This window comes from Ctenocephalides felis, unplaced genomic scaffold, assembly GCF_003426905.1.
Source record: "Ctenocephalides felis isolate EL2017-DRISC unplaced genomic scaffold, ASM342690v1 CF-g0.4_SCAFFOLD_01170, whole genome shotgun sequence".
Lineage (NCBI taxonomy): Eukaryota > Metazoa > Arthropoda > Insecta > Siphonaptera > Pulicidae > Ctenocephalides > Ctenocephalides felis.
Genome location: NW_020537324.1, coordinates 85,867,921 through 85,886,541, shown reverse-complemented (window position 1 = coordinate 85,886,541; position 18,621 = coordinate 85,867,921). Strand labels below are relative to the sequence as shown.

The 18,621-nt window shown below is 27.3% G+C and overlaps 1 protein-coding gene across 1 annotated transcript; it reads left to right on the top strand.

The window, feature by feature from the left end:
- Positions 1-1,561: 1,561 nt before the first annotated feature.
- Positions 1,562-18,003, top strand: LOC113368200 (protein FAM166B-like). The gene is made up of 7 exons (XM_026609768.1): positions 1,562-1,675; positions 3,242-3,386; positions 11,569-11,670; positions 12,190-12,251; positions 12,491-12,562; positions 16,270-16,494; positions 17,803-18,003. Exons 2-7 carry the CDS (start codon positions 3,316-3,318, stop codon positions 17,958-17,960), a joined length of 690 nt encoding a protein of 229 aa, XP_026465553.1. The 5' UTR covers positions 1,562-1,675; positions 3,242-3,315; the 3' UTR covers positions 17,961-18,003.
- The last annotated feature ends 618 nt before the right edge of the window (positions 18,004-18,621 follow it).

Sequence of the window (18,621 nt, the reverse complement as noted above, 5' to 3'; positions counted from 1 at the left end):
AAAGAGGTTTTATCGAGTCTTTTCTAAGGGGTTTTCTTAAATTTGCAGGATGTTGGCAAAGATCTTGAAGATTATTGCAAAAAGCTTTTCTGGAAGTCTTAGGGATCTTCTTAGAATTCTGATAATTTAATATTCAAGAAGGTGAAATTTCAAAATCAGTTCTCCCAAAAAGGTCTTAGATTCTTGAAAGATGTTGGGCTTTTCCACAAAAAATTTATAAGTTTTTTCAATAAAGGTCTCATTGATTGTTGAAAGAACTCTTATTGAGTCTTCCTTACGAACCTTTAGAGGTTTTCTAAAAATTGCAGAATGATGGCAAAGATCCTAAAGATTGTTGACTTTTTCCAAGGTCGTAGATTGTTGTAGGCCTTTAATATATTTTGTTAATATTTATATTTATTAATATTTATATTAATTTGTAAATGATTTTACTCGTTTATTAAACAGGACTGAAGTTTGTACTTGTACTAATTATAAACTTCCGCCAAATTTAAAAGTTTAAATACAACTTTTAAAAACCAATATTTGTGCTGTATATATATTTTAAAATATACATATTAATCATAATATTAAGTAAACTAACTTGCGTTTTTTGTAATGAAAAATCAAGCAATATAATTAAAATTTTAAAGTTAGAGCACAAATGTAGAATGCACTGTTACCATCTTTAGCAATATTGTAAGTTTTAAAATGCTATTATTAATTTTACAAAATTTGTTTTATTTAACTAGTGTTTTTTTTTTAAATTTATAATTAAACACTGTTATTTATTCTTTTTATATTCAATTTTATGTGTTTATTTTGATTAAATTTTACCATTAATTGTTGCAACTTATTTTTTGTTATGTTGGTTTCTTGCAAGTTCAAAATGGCGTCCGCAAATGTGTCAGTCGGTTATAACAAAGTTTTGCACAAGGACGTAATTGATATAAAATCAGGTTTAAATTATCCTTATTATTACTAAATATTATTAAATATGTGGTGTTTAAATATAAAAGTGTCTTTCTTTCAAAACTTGCAAGAATAATAGAGATTTTTTTTTAAATGTGTTCTATTCATGTTCTTGTTTAAATGGCGTAAAGACGTTGGTAATTTTTAGAACGCTCAAAGTAATCGTTTTATTTAACAAGTGTTTTATAATTTGCGATCAAATACTTAATAGTGTTCATTTTATATTCAATCTGATGTTTCATAATGTTTATTTTAATAGATATTTATTATTGATGAAATTAATTAAATTTTTGTTCGTTTGGTTTTTGTGCAAATTCAAAATGGCGTCAACTGTCAGTTGGTTTCAATAAAGTTTTAACAGATACACAAAAAACACCATGCAGGTATATATTAATACTTATTTTCTAATTAAATAACTTATTATCTATTATTATTATTAACTATCTATTATTTTTATGTTCTTTATCCTGAAAGAGTTCAATTTTAGATGGCGGCAGTGTTTGCACAAACACACGAACAATTTTCTATATATACATTTATATTGCGAGCAAACGGATCGCTCGAGAGTTGTTTTGAAATCGTTTTCAGTTGCTAAACAACTTTTGATGAAGTAACATCGAATTGATTGGATATCATATCCTTTTAATTTCATGTGATATTATGTAGAAGTTTCTTGTGCAATTCGGACTTGGACTTTTGAACGAGATGTACAAGGATATAATGTGTAAGTAATAATAATAATAATGTATATATATATATATATATATATATGTGTGTGTGTGTGGCTAGCTAATATTATTTGTAATTTATTTTAACTAAAAGCCTTTAAATAAAGCCTTTATATAAAGCTTTTTTATATCATTTTTCATTTATAATTATTTCTATGTTTCATGCATGTAGTGAGTCATTTTCCTTAGGAATTGTTAAAAACAAACAAAACATTTTTTACTAATTCATTTATGATTATTAATACACTTTTTGGTTTTTTAAAAAATTGCCATATATTCAAATTATCATATGAATTGAGAATTTAAAAAAATAACACTGTAATAGAAAATTTTATTTATTTTTCATGGAATTTTTTTAAAAAATTATTTAAAAAACAGCCAATACGCGCTCCGCAGGTTGGAAAACACTGATTTAGAACTTTAAATTTAAAGTACAATTTTTTACAAAGTAATAGACATTTTGATTTATTTTCCACGAAAAAACTGTTAAAAAACTATACACATATTATGGACAACTTGATTAATAATCATATTTGTGAAAAGTGTAATTTATTTAATGTTTTAATTTTAATTTAAATATAAAAATAAATATAACCATTTAGTTGTTTGTAAGTTTTACACAATGCAAGACGTTCCTAATTTTTTTTAATAATACTTTATATTGAAATTTATAATAATTATAATATTTACTAATGATGCAAATACGGATCATTTTTCTATTAATTATCAATTTTCTTAACTTGTGTCTTTTATACATTTTTCGCAAGGTTCTAATAAGAATTTTATATTTTTTTTTCAAAATAAAATATTTTATTTATTATTTTGTTACACAGAGTTTTTCACACATTTTTCAAATATTTATATTCTGTAGTACAAACGACACGCTTTTTACTTTTATTTGGTAATTTTTAAAAGAATGTATGTGGAATTTTGTGTAAGACATAAATTGTATATTAAAAATGTGCTTAAATTTTATAAAATTCAATGGAGTACAAACCACATTATAAATAATATTCCTACTAATAAAAAAACATATTAATTGATTATTAAAAGTTTTAATTTATTATTAAAAATTTTTTATTATATAAAGTGAATCTGAATTTAAATTGTATTATCTATCTACTCAATTGCTTCTACTTTTAATCATATTTATTATTTGTTTTTCAAAGACATTTTTATTAGTAATAAAATTTAAATTGTTTAGTTTATTCGACACGCTTTTTACTTTTATTTAATAATATTTTAGTGGAATGTATGGAATTTTGTGTAACATATTATGATACAGCAATTTTAAGCCTAATATTCATAAAATTCATACAAATCTCATAAATTACAAAACAAGCATAAAATGATAAAATTGATAATAAAAATTCACAGTTACACCTTTTTATATTTGCTTATATTCCTAAAAGTATTTATCAAAAATATTAAAATATATTTCTAATATGTATCTATTTTTGAATTTGTTAAATAATTTCATGTGCCCACTTTTTAGTGCGCATATTAGACTAGCCATTTCACAATTATTATAATATTTTTATTTGTTTGCTTCTTTTTTCCAGAAATGTATCTGCTTTTATTTATGAAAAGAGAATTAAGGATACTTTTACATTGTTGAAAAATTCTACAAGAAAATATGTTCGTCGACCTAACAACCCCAGAAAGGAATGATTTTTTGTCACAGACTTATGGAAGCTTAATTCCAGGGTAAGTCGATAAAAAAAATAGTTAAAATATTGTAGTTATGGTTTTTGGTAATTATTTGTACTATAATTAGAAATGTATATAATCTTTATTAAGTTTCAATGAATGGCTTTTACATTTTCGATGTTTTTTTGGAGAAAACATCGACGGTATTTTAAATATTGCCTCTCATAGACTTTTTCCAATTTTGGTATCAAACGATTCAGAATGACTTGAGACATAAAATTAACAAATCGTATTTTCTGGCGAAACTCAGCAAAACTTTGGCAAAACTTTAGATTCTGATATGTATGTTTCATCTATATTTTATATAGTCTTTATTTTTTTACTCCATTTTTTATATAATGTGTGTTCGTGATTGAATTGCTATTTTTCGTGCTAATGTTGATGTTAGCTGACAATTAGCAATAAATCTATGGGGACACACCTATTTTTCCAATATAATCGATTTTAGCATCCTGTCCCACGTTTGCCTATAACAATATAGGAAGAGAATGTATACAAATATATGTACATGTATATAAATATATATATATATATATATATATATATATACATTTGTTGTAATGTTAATGTGCTAATATTCATGTTTACGACAGAACTTTGTATGTACTCATTACATTACACAATTATTGTTAATACGCTAATTGGCGACAGAAATAAACTGTTGCCTAAATATGTTTACAAAATATTAAAAGATAAATACGCATTTAAGTTTTGACCATAATATGTATATTTATAACAAGACTACCCTCTAAAAAATAGGTTTTCAAACTTTTTTGTTTTTTAGACCCCCTTTTTTGTTTTTTAGGAGGTACAGAATTTTTAAACTGGAATAAAATAAGGGTTTTTTGATCTAGAATTTTTGGATTTAATATGGTACTTTAGAGGGCCATACCATTAATCATTTGAGCAATTTCTAAGGATTTTTGGACCCCTTCCCTTGATGATACCTGGTGATATTTAAAATTAATTAATTAATTAAAATTAATTAAATGATTTGAAACATGATGATGGAACTCATTTAGTTCAAAAAAACTTAGTGTTTTTATTCATTTATTTTTCATTTATATATCAATATGCATATATGTATATATCGATAAAGCTATTTGAATAATGTTTTCAACAATTTCAAAATTTATATACATAAATGATTATAAATTACAGTAGTGAATTCTAAATAATAATTATTTAGAATACTAATGGCAAGTGCTCGAAATAATATTTAGTGCTACTGATATTTAAATAAAAATATAAATGAAGATTCTAGGTTTGAAAGACTGCAATAATAAAATAAGTTTAGTAAATGATTAAATTACAATTAATTTATGGTTTTGTGATTTTATGGCGAAATTTTGAAAATTTTCAGTGCTTTAAAACGATCCTTGCTAAAATGTTTCAAAAATTTGAGAAACAAACAAATATTCTTAAAGGTGCTATAGAATGGTCTTAAAAATTTCTTTAGGCGAGAGTCTTTGAGGGACGAAATTTTGAGTTTTTTCCAGTTATTTAAATTTTTTCCGAGAAAAATATTAACGATCCTTATTTAAATGCCTCAAAAACTTGAAAAACAAACAAAAATTCTTGAGATAGATTAACAGTGATAGAAAGGTTTTTCAAGTTTTCTTCATCAAAGATTTTCTGACTTTAACAAGATTTTTTTCGTGAATATTTTAAAGAACTGAAAAACCTCAAAATTTCATTCCTTAAGGACCTTTCTCCTTGAAAATTTGAACCACAAAATCTTGAGAAAGATTAAAAGCGCTAGAAAGGTCCTAAAATAATCTGCAGAGGAAGGAGAGTTCTTGAGGGACCAAATTTTGAATTTTTTCAGTTCCCTAAAATTTTATCCAGATAACTTACAGATGCTTAAATTCCTCAAAAATTTGAAAAACAAACAAAAATTTTTGAGAAAAATTAGAAGTTCTAGATAGGTCTTAAGGTCAGAGGTTCTATGAGAATTTTGAAAAGTTGTAACAAATGACTATAAAACGCGAACAGTAGTTACAATCTTATTGATATTATTAACTAGTTAAAAAAAAATTATAACATATTAATAAATCTAAGTAGACAAATCTTCAGGGAATAATAAAATTAATATAATAAATATATGATACAGTGTAGAAAAAATAAAGGGTCACCAAAAAGTCTATGATGCAGTATAGAAAAAATAATGGTAGACCAAAAAATATATAAAATACAGTATAGAAATAATAATCTGAGACCAAAAAATCTATAATAATATAAAAAAAATAGTGGTGAACCAAAGATTTATATAAAATAATATTATTAATATCAAATACATCTTCTTGATAAAGAATATTTAAAATTAGTTAAATTAAGTTCTTATATGTTCTTCCCAGTGTTCTTCTTTATTATTAAAATTAGTAATAAACTTAAGTGGATGTTTAGGATGGTTTGACAAATCTTCAGGGAAAGAAACTTTTAGAGTAAAAGCTTTTGTGATATATGACTTGACATAAACGTATGTGTTTTGGTCTACGAATTCGTCTTAACATTAAATATTAACGCTGCCTCTTCTTCTTGCGGCAAATAAAATTTATTCCTTGCAGTTCCTTGATTTATTTTGCTGCTATATATATATATATATATATATATATATATAGGTTGTAAGGAAATTTGTTTTTCTTGCAAGTTAGTTGTCCCAATCAAGGAAAGTGCTCCCGTGACGTCACAGACGATCAGGTGATGTATCGATCAAATTTTGAGACGGTATCCCTAGGGAATGTCTACATTTATATATATATATATATATATATATATATACATATGCTAATATGATTTAAATTTTATTTTATTGTTCTGAACATCATATCGTGGGTAGACTGTGACTTATTGGATAATTCTTGAAAAAACATCAAGGAAAGGGAAGTTTTTAAGGAGAAATAAAAAGCTTTAGGTTTTTATATCTAAAGCATTAATATTATGATGGAGGAAAAGTTTTAGAGTACTGTTTTCCAATGATGATTCTTAGTTATTATTTGGATGGTAAATTGGCTGATATAGTTAGCCCCAGAGTGAATTTTTGCCAACCCTTTAAGTAATTTGTTCTTGTCCACAATTTTAATTAACTTTCCGTAAGGTAGTTATTGTAATCGTCCAAAAATCGAAATTGAAAATTTTTACATTTCTTCACGTTTTGAAGGTTTCTGAATATTTTGGCATACCTCAGAAAAAATGTATGTGTTTATTGCCGGCCTGTGTGTGTGTATGGATACAATTTTTCGTCCACGTTTTCGGGCGCACGGATCAACCGATTTGAATGGTTCAAAAAACATTCGATTCCTATTGATAGGGAGATGTGCTGATTAGTTTTTGGCAAAGGCGGGTCCAACCGTTTCGGAGATACGGAGCAAAGAGTGCAGAAAATAGAAATCGAGTTTTTGTGAACGGAGTATCCGATTTGCATGATCTAAAAAACATTCAATTGGTAATGAATCGGAGAAGAGGTGATTAGATTTTGGAAAAGGCAGGTCTAGCCGTTTAAGAGATACAGAGCTAAATGTGCAGAAAATGGCAGTTTTTGAGTGAACTAAGCGTCCGATTTGAATGATCTAAAAAACTTTCTGCTTGTATTGACAAAACAATTGCTTTTGAGGATAAAAAATTATTACATCTTTTCTTATTTTCCATAAAATATTTTTGTAATTTTGGATTAAAAATTCGAAAAATTACCCAGGCTAAGCACAGTCTAAGCGCCACTCTGGTACAATTGTTTACCCAAGGGCTTTTAGACTGTTTATGTATGATAAAGGGCCTCCGCAACTACTAATATCTATTAGCAAACTCTAAAGAAAGATTCTATTATCCATTTATATTCCCTTAATTAGAAATCAGAATCACAATTAAATTTTATAACCTCATTACGACATCAACAAATTATTCATTCGTTCCATTGTGCAATGATTTCTTTTTCCAAGAAAGTGTTTCTTTTCGTGGACGCAAACAAAAATTATGATGATACCGTAATTGCATTGTATTGTCAGTGAACTGGTATGGTTTTATTTATATTATTATTATTGTTATTTGTTGAATTGTGTATTTAATTTCATTGTCTGTGATCTCGATTACAAATTTCGAGGCCGCGTTTCACTTTCTGCCAAAACTTCATGCTTGGCGGAAGAATGCGCTCCAATTTCCAGAGGAAAAGATATATGTGATATATATTATATCTAAGTATATATATATATATATATATATATATATATATATATATAAATTTTTGTTCGCGTGATGAATTTCCGTATCAATATCTACTCTGAATATAATTCTTTGGCCAAAGTGCGTGTAATGCGTCTATTAATCGCTCTCGGAAATTAGTTTTTCGCCATTATCGAACAAAACATTTAGTCAAGAACTGAAACTAAAACTATTTTATAACCATAACTAACAAAAGCTCGAACTGAAAATAATTTATAATGGACGTTTTTCATTCGAACTCCGACATTTTGCGAATTAGTTATAGCAATTACTGATAATGATCCGAAATTCGAATTTGAAATTAGATTAGATTTTTGCACCGGCGGGTACCATTAGACAAAATCATTATATATATATATATATATATATATATATATATATATATATATACTAGATGACCCGACAGACGTTGTCCTGTACCCACATCTACGTTTAATTAATATCTTATACTAATATTTCCCGTTCAGTTAAAAATAATAATTACTGTTCTTCGAATTACTATTTAGACGATTATATGAGTGATGTTAAATGTAGAACTGCTTCAAATAAAATGATGATTTTCAATTCCCACAGTTAACACTTTAATTTATATCACCTTGGATTTTTCTACCCAAAATAATAACTTCAATAATGTTGCCTATAATTTTTATAATTTTGTATTATATTTTAACTGACTTTTAGTATTTTTAATATCTAAATTACATTTTTCTCACTAATAATTCAATATACATTATTGCTGAAGTTCATATTTGAAGTGAATTAATCTGTCAAATCATGTTCACGTGTGCTCTATTCAACCTGCGATCAACAAAATTATTACAGTAAATGGAGAGGAAAAAAGCGTGTGTCGGAAATAAGCTATTCATTATTTTAAGTTCAAAAGTGAAAACAATTTGCACTCCTTCATCACCCTCGGCATTAATTGGAATATAAGTTTTTTAATTCTGATTTTATCAGAAACTCTGGTTGGACAGCCGCGCACTCTTTAAACAATCATAACTACATCAATATTTGTGTAACAAAAAATAATAAAAAACAATAATTAGTCAGAAATACCTTGAATATCAGTGATATAATAATGAGAAATTGTTTTTTTTTACCGACTGAAGTTATGGTATTTTCTAGAATCCATCAAAATCTCTTAAACCAAGTCAGTTTTAGATGGAATACAATTTAATATTGTCTTAGCCTATAAGTCAATGGAAATGTTTGGCAGATGACAGTCTTCATTTGTTTTTAATATCAAACTATTTCTCAAATATTTTCAAGGTCAAACGGTAAGCGGTTTTTGTAATATTTTCCATTTATTTCCACCGTCTAACTTTATTTCTATGAATAAAAAAATTCTAGAAAATACTCCGAACAAACTTCAGGAAGATTTATGAAAATCCGAGTAATAGTTTAGGAGGATTAATCTTTAATACTCCGTTACAGAATAATTTTATATATAAGATATTAGGGTGGTCCTTAATATGGATTGAATTGCGCTCTATCTAAACGTTAATATTAAGAGCTAAAACTTTCAGAGAATTGTTTTGTATCAATTTGGAACCATTTGAGCCCTTGGGAGCAAGGAAATTCGAAAATGTCCATATTAAGGACCGACCTATAAAGAAAGAATATTATATATATATATATATATATATATATATATATATATCATACATATTGTTTATCCATAATGCATTCGATATGGATCATGACCGCCATACATTTATTGTGTTTATGTGACAATATGTTCGCGTTTTTCTTTGTCATTTCAAGACACGCGATCTGCTCCTCTAGATAGCAAAATCGTACTAAATGGCTAAAGATTTCATGTATGGACTGGATATATAGATTTTTATTACACGAATGGACACAGGACCGAACTTATACGAAGGGCCACATAGCCTAAATAAAGGACCCTTAGGTAAAAGACCCTTGGCTCTCACTTGTCTTTGGAGTTGATAAGTTGGATAAGTTGTCCTTTATCATTAGTTATTTATCTAAAGCATATATTTTAATTATTATTTTAATATGGATGATTTTTTATTACCCTCCGGTCCTGTCTGGTATTTTTCTACCAAGGTAAATAAATCCCTGCCAGTCCATCAAATCTAGGCCAATGGCAAAACTTTTTTCTATAACGAGCCAATTTGTCAAATTTTCTTGACGTTATTTATTTTCGCGCAAAAAACTTTTTTGCTATTTTGCAAATTGATCAATTATTTCAGTTTTTATTTTTGGTGCTCGATGCTCATTTTATTTGCAAATATATTGTATATGGGCACGCGATGGGAAATATATATATATATATATATATATATATATACATATATATATATATATATGTACATATATATATATATGTATATATATATATATATATATATATATATATTGTATTTTTATGTGTTATGAATGATGCGAATAATTTTAGAAAGTAATTATTTTTATAAATGCATATTGCGTGATCGCGATTAATTTGTTTGATTTTATAGCAAATATTTTATTATACCGTTTAGTTAAATCTATCTATATAATTTGATTTTAGTATCTAATTTGTTTTTAGTCATTAATTTTCTAATTAAATTTATTGATTAACTTCTCGAAGAAAAAGTTCATGTTTTTGTCAGAAAATCCTATATGCTAATTTTATGTTTACTTGATATTTTGAGTCATTCTGAATAGTTTGACACCGAAATAGGAAAAAAATTGTGTGTGTGAGTTAAGAATTCACATTTCTTCGTCAATCTGAATCGTTTGAGACCAACATTGGATAAAGTTTGTATATGTGAGTTAAAATTTGACTTTTCATGGGCAACTAATTTTTTGTATATGAACCTTTTATATATTTTTTTGTCTAAATAATTTCTTCATATGATTTTTTATGGATATTTTATTCATGATTTTTATTGATTTTTTTTAACACATTTTTCAGGTAACTAATTTTTTGTATATAATTTTTGTATGATTTTTTTCCTAATACCATTTCAAAATAACTAATTTTGTATATGATTTTTTATGGATTTTATCTTATCACATTTTCCGGTTAAATAATTTTAATTTATTTCGGTAACTATTTTTTATTTAATTTTTTTTTAAATTTTTTTTAACACATTTTAACTGAATTTTTGTATATAATTTTATTATAATTTTTTTCCTAGCACAATTTCTGAATAAATAACTTTGTATAAGATTTTTTTTTATAAACTTTGTCTTAATTCAATTCTTGAGTAACTAATTTTTGTATACGATTTTTCTTGTATGATTTTTTTCCCTGTACATTTTTTGTTTAACTATTTTTTTGTATATTATATTCAATAAATATTTATATAAATGTAATAAATATTTATATAATTTTTTTCCCCAAAACATTTTCTGAGTAATTAATTTTTATATAGATTTTTATTTATTATAATTTTATATAGATTTTTTTTTTCTCACACGTTTTCTAGGTACATATATATACTTTGTATATATTCTTGAAAGTTTTTTCGACATTGAAATTTATTAGTCATATTTGATTAACCAATGCATCGAATAATAATAATAAATAATTAAGATAAAATTTATTCCTTCTAGTTTCGACACCAGTCATTATTAAAATACTCAAAATTAAAAATTAAATAAACTCAAAATTGCAATTAGACACGTAGAGCAAAGTAAAATAATTAGATATGACACATAGGTATATCACAAATTTAAAAAAATAATAATAATGTTGATACTATTATAACTCTATACCAAACATATAATATAATATATATATATATATATATATTATATATATTTCTATTTGTTATATCGATTCGATAGTTTTTCAGATATTTTGGCAGTCGTCCAACTACATAATGTCTGGGCATTGTCCAAGTAGACAAATATATGTAACTCTATTATCGATTGGATATTTTATTATTCTCTGAACTATAATAACAAATCGATAAAAATGCACTTTATATTTTATTTTTGTGTTTTATAGTTATACTGGCCATTGTCCGACTTTGAAATTCCGATATGGAAGATGTTACGGCGCGAACACTAAGGACATCATCAAAGATTTGGCGGTTAAAGGAGCAGTCAAGTAAGTATAATAATTAAATAAATATTTATTTAATAAATAAGATGAATTTTGTATTTTTTATATAAAATTAATGCCGCTTTTGTATTTTTTATATAAAATTAATGCCGTTTAAAATGTTTTTACTAAAATTCAAAATATCCAAATAATAGTTGAACAAGTTGGTAAGATAATTGTATAAAACATGGTGTCGAAAAAAATGACTTAAAATACAAAATTTTCTGATACTAATGTTTCAAGAATTTCTTTTTCAATTTTCCCCGATAGTGTTGTAGCATAGTTCTCTGGCAAAATTGAGTTTGGATGATCCTCGAGGCGGCTTTTGTAATTGTCTGAATGTGTTCATATTTCATCAATTTATTGTGTTCATGACTTTTTGTATTAAACAATTCGGTACATGAATGCAAATTTTCTGCAATGATAATACTATATATGAATACATATATAAATATATATTCATATTTATTCATATATGTAACATTTTTGCATTTAATTTTTAATAATTCTTTGTTTTTTATCCAGTGCTGCTTATAGAGAACCCGAGCCTAGCAGAAGAATTCTAGGTCTGAGGTATCCTGAAACAGGTGATATAAGATTTTTTAAATATTATACAATATTTTTTTATCTTCTTTCTAAATAAGCTAAAAACTCAAAATTAAATTAAGCTCTAATTATAAAATCATCTGACCAATGGCATTGGTTTTGAGATTGATAGAATGTAAGTTGAACTTTCTATTTGATGTGAGATGTGATAATAAATTAAATAATTTGAAAATGTTATAGTTTAGGTATATTTAAATATAAATAAAGTTTTTTTTTTCAGATGATTCTGAACATCGCTATAGAGATCCGGTGCCAAGTGCCACAAGGGGTAGATACATACATGGATATACAGGTAAATAGTAAAATATAGTTTATTTATATGTATATATATTAGGGTGGTCCTTAATATGGATTTTTTTTTCTAATTTTTTGGTCTCAGGGTCTCAAATGCTTCCAAATTGGTAAAAAACAATTCTGTGAAAGTTTTTAATCTTAATATTAACTTTAAGATAGTCCGCATTCCAACAAAAGTTTCTTATGGTAATAACATGAGTAAAACTCCATTTGTTTTTTTAAATTTTGACTCACTTCGATAAGTTATAATTTTAAGAATAACATTGTGTTTGCTTATTTTGATTACAAATAAAAAATTTACAACCAAAATTTGATATATTTTAGAAAATAAGAATTTACTTAGGAAGAAGAACCAAGAAACTTTTGTTGGAGTGCGGACTATCTTAAAGTTAATACTAAAAGTTAAAACTTTCAGAAATTTTTTTATCTATTGGAAGCATTTAATGAGCCTCTGGAAAGAAGGTAATTTAAAAATATCCGTATTAAGGACCACCGTATCTTATAAGATTTGCTAAAGACATCTTGCGCAATATATGGTATTGGTATTTCGACAAATAGAAATACGGCACCAGTAAGAAAAATGTAAATTCAAAATTTATTTTTCAAAAAATAACACAAAATAACCGTTTAAATTATAGTCAATTTGTACATAAATTGTAGCTCATCTACTATAAGATGACCATAAGGCCCACTTTGTGTTCTGTTTTTTTTTAAAAGCAGTATTTGTCCCAGATTAAGATCTTTAACGATAATTTTTAAGGACTTTTTAGATTTCTGGTACTTTTGGTCAATATTATAACACTAAGTTTTCAGTCTTAGTTTGATTCTTCATCAATTAATTAAACACACAAATTTGTAAAATAAGACGAAAAATATCTATTACATCAGTTTGAATAAATAATTTCTTGTATAACGTATATATTAGGGTGGTTCTTCATATGGAAATTTTCGAATTTTCTTGCTCCCAGGGGCTCAATTAGTTCCAAATTGATAAAAAACAATTCTACGAAAGATTTAGCTCTTAATAATGTCTTTCAGATAGAGCGCAATTCAAACAAAGTTTTGTATGGTAACAGCACGAAAAAAATTTCAAAAATTTTGCAGGGCGTCAAATTTTCAATAAAAAATGACACGAAATTGCACTTTTAATTCATTTGTCACTAAGTTATAACTAAAAAAAATTTTTTCAATTTTCAAAATTTTTTCCATGCTGTTTTCATACAAAAATTGATTGAATTGCGCTCTATCTAAACGTTAATATTAAGAGCTAAAACTTTCAGAGAATTGTTTTTTATCAATTTGGAACAATTTAAGCCCATGGGAGCAAGGAAATTCGAAAATGTCCATATTAAGGATCACCCTAATATATCTAAATATAAATAATTTGAATATTTAATATAAACGTTATTTAAAATAATTTTAATATAAACCACAAACAACTACAGTAGGATTTTTTTCAGAACTCAGCACGGTTTTATTTAACTAAAGTTTTTTTTTAATTAAATACATTATGAACTTTCTATGGTTATTAATTTGGTTATTAGTATGGTTATTAAGTCATATTAATCGCAAAAAATGGGAATGAAAATTTTATATATATCTTTACGTTTGAGATCTTGGACGATTGAGATTTTTTGAACATTTTGGCATACCTTAGAAAAGATGAATGTAAGTATATATGTATGTATACACACATATATACTTACATTCATTTTGTATGTGCGGATACAATTTTTCGTCGACAGGGATCAATCAATTTGAATTATTTAAGAAACATTCGATTCCTATTGAAAAAAGTTCACAATTTTCAAAATATTTCAAAGTACAAAACAAAATCAATTTAGGTGTGATACGCACTGAAGAAGGGACAGATGGGGACTAAACATGTATGCAAAACTTCAAAAAAAAAGATTTAAACCTGACTCAATTTTTTCTCAAGTATTGTAAAATATAATTTTTCTCTATACATATTTTCTAGTGTAAGGAAAATCGTAAAAGTGATTTGATATTATTTCGCGTTCGTTCTGCCACGTTATAGTACTACTAGAAGCACGGCATGCCCATACCATTAAGAATATACAATTTTACTACAATCGAGTAATTGAGTTCGCGGAGCTTTGAATAAAATATTCACTATTCGCCTAGTCATTGCATTCGATTTTTACATAAAAATTGAGCGCCTCCATTCTTCATTACCCTATTGTCTTTGCTTCCCTCAAAACACGACCCACTTTGGATAAAAGAATTATTGTAGGCATAGAATTATTCTATAACAAAAAAAACTGATACACCTAGTTAGCACCTAATTCCTGTACAAACTTTTTCTTTTTAACTTCCCGTAGGGCAAGTTATAGTAATCGCAAAAAAATCAAAAATGAACATTTTTAGATATCTTTACTGTTAAGGCGCGCAGCTTAAAAAATTACTTCGACGCCTAACAGGGTGTTGTCGATTTATTTATCCTAACCACTACACTTTTAAATTTGTTCTATAATGGAACTGCTGGTGTGATCGGTGATTATTTAAATAAAATGCGACGTTTGATATTAATAGATTTATTATAAAAAGGATATGTTGATATATAATATATATATAATCAGATAGTTAGTATTTCTATGCTGAGCTCTGAACTTAAACTAAATAAAAATTATTAAAAATTTAAATTAACAATATTAGCCCCGCCCGTAAGAGGCCGGTTACATTAATGTGTACATCTACGGGGGATGATTTCTTGGACTTGATAGATGATTCCTTGAAATTATCTCAAGGCATTTTGCAGACCCATAAATATAAAATTATCGACGCGGATATAGACAGTTGAGACAAATAAATTACATCAAAATTAAAAATATCTTAGGTTACTTAGGATGTGTGAAATGAGATGCAGACAGTCGTCATACTGTAGAAAAAAATGGATGTATGTGTGTGTGTGTGTGTATGTATGTATGTGCGGATACAAATTTTCGTCGACGATTTCGGGAACACGAATCAACCGATTTGAATAATTAAAAAAACATTCGGTTCGTATTGATAAGGAGACGTGCTGATTAGTTTTTGGCGAAGGCAGGTCTAGCCGTTCCGAAGATACGGGGCAAAAAGTGCCGAAAACGGTAACTCAGTTTTTAAGAGAACGGAGCGTCCGATTTGAATAATTTAAAAAACATTTTATTTGTATTGACTAAATGAAGAACTGTTCAAATAGGCAGGTTCAACGACTTTGGAGATATGGAGGAAAAAGTAAAAAAATGAGCCATTTGGCGGTCAAAAATGATCATTAGACATATGCACATCAAATTAACAGATATTTTATAGAGATTTTAACAATAAGTATAAATTTTGTTTACATTCCTATGGGTTCCGTACCAATGTTCACGCGTTAGACGGCGATGCGGCGCTTACGCGCTTTGATATTTCGTTTTTATGCAGTTAAAGCAGTACGATGGCTTTGAAAAAAACCTCAGAATTTCCAAAATATTCCAAAATAAATGATTTAAGATAGAATGATTTAATATGTTATATGTAATGGTTCGAAAGTTTCAAATCATTGATCAACTTTTATTGATTATTATTATTGATTATTTTTAATTACTCGAACTTTGAATTGCGGTACGCGAAGTTCTAGCAATTTGCCTTAAGGCACGATGCCCTAATTGCCTTAAGATAGAATTCCACTTACAGCTAGTTCAATTATTATCATCTTCTTAGGATATGTCCCCGGTATGAACTTCTCCTACGGCCGATCCTATTGTCCTCTCGCCGAAGAGAATTACGCCAAGTTCTTGGCGCGGATGACCCAGTCGAGGGTCACCTCGAACATAGAGCCCGCCCTCAAGCTGACCGCGCGCCTGCACGAGGCCAAAACGCCCGTCAGGAGCAGAGACGGAGTCACCAAGGCGCTCAAGGACTACCAGGAGAAGCACAAATACAGAGGTAGAGTAATGGACACATGAAATATTTGGTTTATATATATATACTAGATGACCCGACATACGTTGTCTTGTACCCATGTCTACAATTTTTTAATATAATATACTAATATTTACTGTTCCGTTAAAAATAATAATTATTGTTTTTTAAATTACTCTTCACGCCAAAATGCATAATATGAGCGATGTTAGTTGTAGAACTGCTTTAAATAAAATGATGAGTCCCAATTCTCACATTATATTGGAAATTGAAGTCTTTTGAACGGTATAACATAACCATAAACATAACATAACACTGGTACTTCATGTTGGATTAAATTAATTTAATTTTTATTATTTAAGATATCCAAAATTGCATCTTAAACTCCTCCTAATCGATATCGTGAGGGCCGAATTGTATGTATTCATCTTTACTTTCCCATTTGTTGTTATAAAGTGAAATTTTTACGAATTTTAAAAATATTGTGCAAAAATGAGTAAAAGTTGCAAAGAAGTTATATATTGAAAAAAAACTATATTGAAAATTTAATATCCGAATCTTGTGTTGGCGCCCCCTAAGGCGTGCACTCGTATTTTTCGCATGCATTGCATTAAAGGTAAGACCGACCCTGATTAATACTTAATTTCATATTTTAAGTTAATTAATTTGTCATATCCTGTTCATATGTGTATCATTCAATCTGCCATACATATAGTGTATTTTATATTATTTTAATTTCTGACACATCTCAGCTGCTTTTCGGCAATAATAATGTCGACATTTCATTTTTTTTATTTATAATCATAAATTTATTATACATATTCTAATATTGTCTAGGTTCATAAATAAATTGAAATATTTGGCAGATGATAGTTTCATTTGTTTTCAATGCAAACAATGACATGTCGTTTTTTGCAATTTTTTTCCATTTATTTCTACAATATTGTAGTACTTTATAATCACATACATCCTGGAAAATTTCCTTAACCAACTTCAGAAAGATTTATCAAAATCCGAATAATCGTTTAGAAGGAGTATACAGTGAGTGCTTGTAATTTAATATGAACTTTATATAATAATAATAAAGCTCAAATTGATTCTACGTTTTAGTTAGAGAACGTTTGTATGTGAAAAAGAAAAGGGCTGTTTTTAGGGTTTTCCCGGCAAATATTCGATTTTTTCTCCGTAAGAACCATCCTTGGACTTCAACGAACATTTTAAAAAATGAATTGGCCAAATTGGTCCAGGAGTTGTTGAGTTATGCGCTTACCAACATATTATGCAATTCATTTTTATATATAAGATATGATTTTTGTTTGTTTTTTTCCCTAGAAGAGCATATATCTCCGGAGCACCCGCCCATAGCAGGATACACGGGTCATCTGCCCCGTGTGAAGAGCGGCGGAGCCTCTTTGTCCCAAAGGTACCACAATGCGGCCAAAACGGCTTTGCTTATGTTGAGAGAGGAGAGGGAATTAAGAGGCAGGTGACGCGATTAGGATTAGAATAAAATATTACATACAGGTAAAAATAAAGACCAGGTTGAAATTGAACGAGATTCTAATTATTTGTCAGAGTTTGTGTAGAACTTTGATGTAATTTGAATCGTGAGCTCAATAAGAAGGTTGTTGTAATTGATAATCTTGCGCTCTGAATTTTTTTATTAGTTATACAGGGTTCACCATGTAATTTTTTTCAAATATGAAAAGCCAGTGTATAATAAACTCAAATGAAACGTCGATGTTGTCTTAGCCATATATTTTGCAATAATAAAAAATAAAATTAATAGCTCAAAATGGCGGCTCAAAAGCTCCCTACCAGATTTTGGTTATTTGTAAAAGCACACAGTTAGATGGCGGCATAATTAATAATATTTTATCCAACCAGTCATACAATTATTTTCGATTTATAAGCAGAAGGGTTGCACTTTTAAATAAAAAAAAATTAAAAAAGTATTCAGTAGTTTTTTTAAAGCATTTTCAAGAAAAAAAGTTATTTGGTGGATCCTTTATAATTTAATTAGGATTTTAAATATACACCCAAGACCCAAACCACACTTGGCGTTATTTTGTTTAAAGTAAGATCTTACAAAATAAAAGCTCAAAGAAAGCTTTAAATATTCAAGATGTAATTTCTACATGGTTTACTAGT

Excerpts from the sequence above, each read along its gene's own strand:
- LOC113368200 (XM_026609768.1), top strand. The coding sequence starts at position 3,316 with ATGTTCGTCGACCTAACAACCCCAGAAAGGAATGATTTTTTGTCACAG. Across the intron at positions 3,387-11,568 it reads TATGGAAGCTTAATTCCAGG|TTATACTGGCCATTGTCCGA; the intron begins GTAAGTCGATAA and ends TGTGTTTTATAG. Across the intron at positions 16,495-17,802 it reads GGAGAAGCACAAATACAGAG|AAGAGCATATATCTCCGGAG; the intron begins GTAGAGTAATGG and ends TTTTTTCCCTAG.